General features: G+C 36.4%; 1 protein-coding gene across 1 annotated transcript; it reads left to right on the top strand.

Annotated features, from left to right (window-relative positions):
• The first annotated feature begins 5,044 nt into the window (after positions 1-5,044).
• Positions 5,045-8,325, top strand: LOC131007658 (G-type lectin S-receptor-like serine/threonine-protein kinase At4g27290). The gene is made up of 7 exons (XM_057934580.1): positions 5,045-6,356; positions 6,462-6,596; positions 6,714-6,835; positions 6,904-7,114; positions 7,194-7,431; positions 7,507-7,657; positions 7,742-8,325. Exons 1-7 carry the CDS (start codon positions 5,066-5,068, stop codon positions 8,051-8,053), a joined length of 2,460 nt encoding a protein of 819 aa, XP_057790563.1. The 5' UTR covers positions 5,045-5,065; the 3' UTR covers positions 8,054-8,325.
• The last annotated feature ends 1,361 nt before the right edge of the window (positions 8,326-9,686 follow it).

Genomic DNA, 9,686 nt, shown 5'->3' with positions numbered 1-9,686 from the left:
AGCAGCGTGTGCAGCAGCAGTCTCGCACGGCGCCCTCAGCGAGAGTAGCAGCAGCGTGCACGGCGCTTGACTAGGCGCGCGGCGCACAGCGCGCAAGCGCTCGTGCGCGCGCTGCCCTTGGCGTCGGCAGTCTAGCTCGCTCCGCACCCGGCACGCCTCCGGTACTCCAACTCCAAACACCGTTCATCCGTTGTTGATTTGTCGTCGTCCTCGTCTCGTTCCTCAGTTTTACAGATTACGAAGAAAAAACAAATACTCCCTCCGTCCGCCAAGATTATGGCAATTTGCTTGGGCACGGGATTTAATAAAATTGGTGATGATTTTGATGTAGTGGAGAAAGGGTCCCACCACTTTATGAGATGAGTGGTTGAGATTGAATTTTGAGTGGTTTTTTTGTAAATAAAGAGTGTTAGTAAGGATAAAATATTAAAGAGGATGGTGGGACCATTGCCATAAAAGGAAAGTGACATAATCTTGGCGGACGCCCGATATAGTAATTGTGACATAATCTTGGCAGACGGAGGGAGTACAATTTGCAATCCTAATCTAACCACGGATTTTCACGCGGTGAAAAACGATTACAACGTCAAAACGACGTATCCCACGAATCAACAGACCATGAAGAACAACAGCAGTAAAAATAACGCAATTATTAATCGTACATAAATTAATAATAGAGCCAAGAAATTAATACTGGGCTCTGATACCAATTGAAGGAATATTAAACTGAATTAATGCTCCGTTTGCCCGATGATCGTTTCTTGGATTATTATTAATTTATCATACAACGATTAATCCTAACATGCTCCTATGAATTTAACAGCTGCACGTTGGTGTTAAGAATACTTACTTGAAAAGTGTATGCAGAGGCTGTCGATGATCGAATCAAAAGACTCCAGTTCTGATCTTCTGAACTGTATCCCGCTCAGCTTTCACCGTTGGATGGACAACGAACTATGAAAGTCCCAAGAGAGAAATAATGTTCCTCACGTTTCCTGCGCCCCACAGCTCTCCAAAACCCTAATATTTTATCAGTGTATTTTTCCTAAGAGTTGACAGTTGTATTTAAATAATTAAATACGTGTAGGGGGCGCAGATTAGGTGTAGGGGACGATTTCTACTCCTTCTAGGGCTAGGAGACTTTGGGCCAGTCCAGGGACCAGATACAAGGAATAAAGATGGGCCTCAAATAAATTAATTCTCTATGGTCAGCCCAGACCACAATTAATTTATGAATATTAGTTCATTCCACTAGAGAACCAATATTGACTTACCCCTTTATTGCCGGTGATGAGTCGGGGCTTGTATTTAGACTCATTAAATCCTCGTATTTAAAATATCCGACATCCATTAATTAATTAGAGCTCTGACAGCTTAAATTAATTAATCTATTTGTAATCCTTAAGCAGTACCACTCAAACCTTATTATTGCGCCTGAACTTAATCAACCTGCAGGGTTTAACACAATAAACATTATTGAGCTCCTTAAGGGATGTCATTATCATATATCGGATACAGGTACTAATACAGATAATCAAATATCATATATTAACCGCTATCACCCAAGATACAGAGTACTCAAGTTACTATATAACTTTCACTCATAGTAAGTCAAAGTGATATACGAATTAACATATGTATATGAAATCTTATTAGTATTAAGATCTTATAAGTCACCGAGATCTTTGATTCTTCACTTTAGTCAGATAGAAGAATACATCTCACTGTAGTCCTATCAATACGTTATGACGTACCAATATAGACAAGTAGCCAAGACAAACTACTTCCAACTATACCGCAGCCTAAACCAATAACTTGTCCTAGAGTTATTTCGGCTGTGATCATTTTATATCTCTTAAGGTTATTCCAATTATATGGTCTTCTGTGATCTACAACACACCATATAATCTACTTATATAGAGATAAAGAACATACATATGCAATCATGAACACAATCAGATAGGAGATTAAAACAATGAACATAGGAATCATTGTATACAAGCATAAAAGGTTCTTGCTTTCAGTATACAAATCCAACAGTATGGGGTTTACTTAACAAAAAAAAAAATGGATACTCATTTGATGAACGAACCAAAAAAAAATATGAGTACTCATTTGGTGGACGGAGCGAGTATTATTTGCATTATTTTTGAAACATGATCCTACCCCGAAAAAATTTCCAAATTTTGGGATGTGTGATAGGCTACAAACTGTTTATTTGAAAGATGAAGCTGCAAGTTGATGATTGCCGGAGAAATGTCATTCAAACCAAATTCAAAAATTCTTCACATCACTTCTTGAGCACATACCCAACGTGCATCTTGAAATTGTTTGACTTCATCAACTTGGTTTTGGTCATCATTTTGGGTTATATGAATTGTCACTCTATCACGTCCCTTATAGTTATATTTGTCAAATATTTCGTGGTTTTGATACGAGAACATACTTTGTAGACAAGGAAAAATGGGTAAGTAGGACAATATTTCGTGGACGGAGGGAGTATAATTTAAAATTATTTTCAACTGTTCAGATGTAAACAATTCTAAAATTCTTTGAAAATTTCAGAAAATGGAAGTATAACTTTTTTATTATCATAAAAAAAAGTTGGAGGCTTGTATTAAAATTTCGTAGCACCACAATAAGTGCAATTAGATACCTTTTTAAATTTATGTAGCATAGAACCTCCAAGGATAAAGAATAGATTTAAATATAATAAAATATTATTTATTGTATATCTATAAATGAATATTATTCTCAAAACATTGTATTACTTACTATTTTAGGTTAGAACGTTTCCTTTTCGTTTGTGAAAGTCTTCTTTGTCGATATATTTATGTGATTGCAATATCACGTTTAATATTAAAAAAAAAAAAGATTAATAAAAAAAATCCAACTCATACATAGGCAAATGGTTTGGGTTAGGGATGGCAATCGGGTACAACGGGTACGGATAATGACTATCCATACCCATACCCACGAACTAAATGGATAGTGGTTGCTACCCACAAAACTATCCATGGATATCAAATGGTATCCAAACCCGCTACCCGCAGATACCCACTACCCGTCGGGTATCCGCGAAACCCGCTATCCGACGGGTATCCGTCACCCACTATCCGACGGATACCCGCTATCCGCCGGATACCCACTATCCGCTGGATACCCACGAAATAGAATTTAAATATAAATTTACAACAAATTTAATAGAAAAAAAAAATCAACACAAATAGCATAGTTCAAATCCACAAAGAACAATGTTTAAATTCAAATTCACAAAGAACAATGTTCAAATTCATCAACTAAAATATAAAATCCAACAAAGAACAATGTCTATAATTGCTCGACAGTAGAAATAGAACCCTCTTCATTGAACTCTTCTTCTTCATCTACAAGACAAGTCCAAAAGCTTCCATTCTTTCATTTAGCTCAGTATTAGACTTTGGGCCTTATTGTTTGGGCCTATTTTAAAATATAAAATACTAGCCCATAATCTCAAAATATGTATTTAAAGCCCATATTTTATAGAATTTTTTGTGGATATTTGACGGGTAATTGACGGATAATTGACGGGTAATTGGCGGGTATTTTTCGCGGGTAAACGGGTTTCGCGGGTATGGATAGTAAGTATCTAAACCCATACCCACGAACTAAATGGATAGTGAATTGTACCCACAAAACTATCCGTGGATATCAAATGGTATCCAAACCCACCCTAATGGGTTCGGGTTTTCGCGGATATCCACTACCCGCGGGTAGATTGCCATCCCTAGTTTGGGTATATGCCTAAATTAACTTGCTCTGTAAAACGTAAAATTCACACTTTTAATTCTACTGCATGATATGGCAATATAGTAATTAATCTTAATATTATTTTTAAAAGTAATTTCTATATGGTGCATTGAGATTGATCATGTATGTTGACATTATACTTTTTTTGGTGAAGAAAAAATTTATCTAAAGGTAAGCTTAACGTGGACAAAAAATTGTGAGTACTCATACTTCAAAACCAAGAAGAAAAATAATACAAAACGTATATAAATATATCAAAATATCAAATTAATATTAATTCATAATTTGGGATTTTGAGCGAAACATTCTAGTAATATACTACATGCTAGCTTCGAGATTAGCAAGCAAGTCTATTTGCTACATAAGCACATATTTCGTTTGATAAAAATTGAGAATACATACCATGTTCTCAGATTCAACTTTTATCGGCTAGAACACAAGAATCTTCTCAGAGCAGTAACTCCTTAGAGCAGTTACTGGTCAATGATTCTACCGATGAAAAGAAAAATGGAATAGGAGGAAGAGAAAGTTGTAGTCAATGATTTTGCCAACGAAAAGGAAAACGAAAGAGAGAAGAAAGGAGAAAGTTGTGTAGTCGGGCTATTACCCCTTTAATAAAAGTGATAATATTGATAAATAAAAGTGATAGTAATTCTTAACAACCAAAAAATGGATTAGATCCGAATAGGATGTCGAGTTGGGTCAAGTCCGGGTCCGGGCCAGGTCACCCGTGGAAACTAGAGTGTGCCCCATAAACATTAAGATGAAAAATATTATTGTGTGTAATAAATAGATTGGGTGGACTTCCATGGATATTCGTGAGTGTTCTATTAATTAAAGTATTTGACACAAAAGAGAAACATTATTGTATATATAAAGAAGCACCGATGTATGTATAAAAAAATATTTCAAACTACTTTAATAGGATTATTACGAACGAGAAGTTCAAATTTTATTCCATCGGAAAGGAACATCAGTTGAGATTCTAACAAACCAACACTGCCAAAAATAATGTTTTCACATAGAGATTTGATAATTTTACTAAAGATTGTCAACATAAATTCTGTGGAAATTTGAAATAATCAAACAAGATCTAAGTCAACTTTTACATACGAATTTAAAATAATGACTATACTTTTAGTCAACACATGAATTAAATTCATTTTATGGACCACTGGAAAATAACATGAGTGTAGTTATCATCTAAAATAATGGAGATACAAAACATAATATCTACATAAAGTTGTGAATGAAATCAAAGTTACTAGATTTGAACATGGCGCAGTTGTGCCTGTATACTTCAATCATCTGCTGTCTGCTTCATTCCATCCCATTTCTGAGTTTAACAGTTGGAGCAGTTGACGAGTGCAGTCTTTTACCATATCAAACGCTAGTTATTGGGCAGACTTTGATCTCTCAAAACAAAGTTTTTGAAATGGGTTTCTTCTCACCTGGAAAATCTTCAAATAGATTCATGGGAATATGGTACAAGAGCACACCAGAAGTAGTAGTCTGGGTTGCAAACAGAAACCATCCCATCACTGCCTCACAACCACCACTTTTCATGATTTCCAGAAATGGAAGTCTTGTGATTAGCAGTGGCAAAAGCATTATATGGCTGGCGAATTCATCAGTGGTGGCAACAAATCCTGTTTTGCAGCTCCTGGATTCTGGAAATTTAGTTCTTTTAAACGACAACACAAGCACGACGGAGGGCTACATATGGCAGAGTTTCGATTATCCAACTGACACCATGTTACCAGGAATGAAATTGGTGGATGATGTTGATGCTGGTGTTGAGAGGTATCTTACGTCATGGAGAAGTCCGGACGATCCATCTTCTGGTGATTATGTTCACAGGATCCAAAACCGGGGCTTGGCTGAGGTGGTGACTCTAAGAGGGGCAACCAAAAGATATCGAGTGGGACAGTGGAATGGGATGCATTTTTGTGGTGGCGCACCCTTTCCCAATTCCATTTTCAAAGTAGATTTGGTTTTCAAGCAAGAGAGGTTAATATCCATCGGAGAGGTCTACGAGAGCTCACTTCTGGTAAGAACTATTTTAGACACATCTGGTACGATCCTGCGCCATACCATGAATGCCAGAAAAGACAAGTGGAATCTTGCCATCACGTTTCCTCAAGAATTGTGTGATGAGTATGGTAGTTGTGGTCCTAACGGCATCTGCAGATCCGACAGGCCAGTTAGATGCCAGTGTTTTAAGGGTTTCGCCCCAAAGTTCCAAAAGGACTGGGACCTTCAAGATTGGTCGGGTGGATGTACTAGGACTAAACTACTGAATTGTGATGGTGGAGACGGATTTCAAGAGATTAGAGGAGTGAAGTATCCTGATATGTTGAGATTTTGGTTAAACACAACAATGAGCCTTGGTGAGTGCAAAGGTGAGTGTTTTAAAAACTGTAGTTGCACAGCATATGCTAATCCGTTCATTACAAACGGAGGCAGCGGCTGCTTGATGTGGTTTGGTGATCTCATGGATACCAAAGGACTTTCTGCAGCAGATAGTAAGCAGAACATCTATATCCGTGTGCCACTTTCTGAACTAGGTAAGTAGTTTCGTAACTTCCATTTCTTTACGCTGTGACGTATGTAATTACATCATAGCATGTTATGAATCATTAAGCATAGAAGCTGCCTGAATTTTCCTGTAGATTCTAGCAGAGGTTTAGAGGAGGAGGTGAATAAAAGGCCTACTAAATTCATACTGGTATCAATTGCTTCTGGTGTTCTCGTCTCAGCCATTATCAATGGAGCTGTACTTTTTATGTCAAGACGAAAGGGGCAAGGTAACAATTGAACTTCTGTAGTTGACTGCATTGAGAAACAGAGTTTATTCATATTCAAAGTATAAACTCAAGCCAACGCTGAAGCATTTATTCTTTTTTGCTCTCACCTTTTAGCAGTAAAATGGAATCATGAGGATTTAGAATTAACTATGATCAACATGGCAACTATTGTGCAAGCCACAAATAATTTCTCAACGGAAAACAAGATTGGAGTCGGAGGCTTCGGTACAGTTTACAAGGTAACGTTCTAAGTGAGAGTGCTGAAGTTGGATTAAAAGTATTCTCGTATTCTAACTTGCATAAGCAGGGGAATATGCCATCAGGAGAAGAAATCGCTGTCAAAAGATTATCGAAATCTTCACAACAGGGTCTGGAAGAGTTCAGAAATGAAGTTATGGTGATTGCAAAACTTCAACACAGAAATCTTGTCAGACTATTGGGATGTTGCATTGAAGAAGAGGAGAGGATGCTAATCTATGAATTCCTGCAGAATAAAAGCCTTGACCTCTTTGTTTTTGGTACACTTTGATTAGCTTGTGAAATCCCATACTTGTTCATCCTGCCAAATCTCAAAAATATTCATATGATTATTTGCAGATCACAGTGGGAGGAGACTATTGACATGGCCTAAGCGTTTTAAGATTATCATGGGAATTGCAAGGGGACTGCTATATCTCCATCACGATTCCAGATTAAAGATTATTCATAGGGATCTCAAAACGAGTAATATTTTACTAGACGGACATTTAAATCCAAAAATATCAGATTTCGGCTTAGCAAGAATATTTGAAGAGGATCAATCTCTTGCCAGAACAAAAAGGGTCGTTGGGACATAGTAAGTTTTCTTAATATCAACAAACTCCTCCATTATTTTCTATGGTGGCAATAAGATGAATACTTTTTATGGCAGTGGATACATGGCTCCGGAGTATGCAATTGATGGGAAATTCTCAGTGAAATCTGACATCTTTAGTCTTGGAGTGGTTTTGCTAGAGATAATCAGTGGGAAAAAGAACAGAGGATATGGAGACTCCGACCACTATCTTAACCTCTTGGGCCATGTATACAAATTAATACTTTGATGCCATTTTCATGAAACAATTTTTTTCTCAGTAAACTTACTTGTTGATATATCCTTGTGGCAGGCATGGTTGCTATGGAAAGAAAACAGGATTGTGGAGTTGATGGATGAGTATTTGAATGATACATTTGAGGAGTGTGAAGTGAAGAGATGCATGCAAGTGGGATTATTATGTGTTCAGAAATTTGCAGAAGATAGGCCCAAGATGTCATCTGTGGTTTCAATGTTAGGAAACGATGGAGTAATTTTGGCAGAACCTAAAGAGCCTGGGTTTTTTATTGAGAGAAATTGCAGTCTTGCGAGAAGCAGTACTTCGCCATCATGCATTGAGTCGGAAGATAGAACATTGACCATTACTGACCTGGAGGGCAGATGAGGAGCTCCACATCTATCGTTTCTCGCTCTAATTCTAACCTTTTTCCGACAACTGCTGAAGATTGGGTTGGGGTTGCGTATAAATTGACTGTTTTGTCGATAGATTAAGGGCCAATTGATGATTGAATTTGAATTGATGGTGGGTTAGGGCGAAGATTAGACATCTCATATGTTAATTGGGTTTCACCAATTGGACTTCATACTCATAGTTGTGCGTGCGTACCTTTGTAATTTTGAAACTAGTTTATTGCCCGTCAAAAATGAAGGAAAATTATTCATTAATAATATTAGTACAATTATTAATTACTCTCTCCTTTCTTAATAATGTGCATCATGTTTTTATGATGCAAGTTTTAATTAATATTAGGGTAATATTATTATTAGGTTGTGAATGGAGAAAAAGATTCACTTTATTGTTACTTGTGTATTTGATGAGTGAAAAAATAGTTCCATAAAAAGTGAAGATTGCAAAGGTACTAGTTATTGGAATTATTTCAAAAAATAGATTGGAAAAATGTTTTAAGGACGAACGGAAATAGAAATAAAGGAAGATATTAGAGGGACAGAGGGAGTATATACGTTATATTTATTTATTTGTAAGACAATTTTTTTATATATTTTATTTTGCAAAATGAAAAGAAAAGTAGTAAATAATCTATACTAATTGAAAAAGAGCTTAAGCATTATATGAGACAACTTGTGGATTGCCTATTTTACCCCTCTATATATTTTATTTTATATATTTATAAAATATAAATTTATTTTGATATACATTTATTTGTCACCCAAATCTATAAAGAATACTTATTGCATTAGAATTCTATTCCTCTTCTACCATGTACTCGAGATATCTGAATCGTGCTCATGTTATTATCTTGAGGATGGAAAGCATCCTGGTGGCGGAAACATAAAAAGTTGAGAGGTGAAAATTCATGTGAGGGGCAGGAGCACATCTCACGATTTTGGGTTACAATTTTCTAGAGAGTAGCAATATTGAGTGGTTGTCACACCCCAATTTTTGAAACAATAACGATAACTGGGGTACGACTCATCATTTAATATGAACAAGGGAAAAACCTTGTTAAATCCGAATAAAAGGGATAATAATCGGGCTTACCCCTTTGGATGAAGAAAGACAGGTATTCAAGTGATACAAATCAATCAACAAGCATAATAACTTCAGGATCACAAGTTTAGTGTCATGCTTCAGATAACCAACATTTATGGAATGAAATACTTGCGAATTAATAGTCTCGACTCAACAAATGATATGTTTAGAGTCACAACATAATAGGTCTTAAGTTAAGGAAAACAAAAGACAGATACTGGCTAGTTCTACAGCGGAAGTCAAAATAAGGAGTTGAACTCTAGCCTCAGCTCATCCCGTCAGCACCAGCCTTTAACCTGAAAAATATTTGAAGATTTTTGGGCTAAGTACTAATGTACTTAGTGGGCTGCAACTTTTGAAACATTTCATAATCTGAAGAACAGTTTATCCAATCATACTGACATGACTTAGAAGGTTTTTGAAGTGAAATAACTTCTAAGCATGTTAAAACATTTCATATAATACTTAATTATTTTTTTCACGCGTTTGCACACTCCATTCTGTTACTCGCTGTGATCCCGGACCA

This window comes from Salvia miltiorrhiza, chromosome 2, assembly GCF_028751815.1.
Source record: "Salvia miltiorrhiza cultivar Shanhuang (shh) chromosome 2, IMPLAD_Smil_shh, whole genome shotgun sequence".
Classification (NCBI taxonomy): Eukaryota; Viridiplantae; Streptophyta; class Magnoliopsida; order Lamiales; family Lamiaceae; genus Salvia; species Salvia miltiorrhiza.
Note: the sequence above shows the minus strand (reverse complement) of the source record. Positions and strands in the feature narration are given on the sequence as shown.

Bases quoted from the DNA above. Each gene is read 5' to 3' on its own strand.
- LOC131007658 (XM_057934580.1), top strand. From the start codon at position 5,066: ATGGCGCAGTTGTGCCTGTATACTTCAATCATCTGCTGTCTGCTTCAT. The intron at 6,836-6,903 runs GTAACGTTCTAA...TTGCATAAGCAG, and splicing joins GCTTCGGTACAGTTTACAAG to GGGAATATGCCATCAGGAGA. The intron at 7,432-7,506 runs GTAAGTTTTCTT...TTTTTATGGCAG, and splicing joins AAAAGGGTCGTTGGGACATA to TGGATACATGGCTCCGGAGT.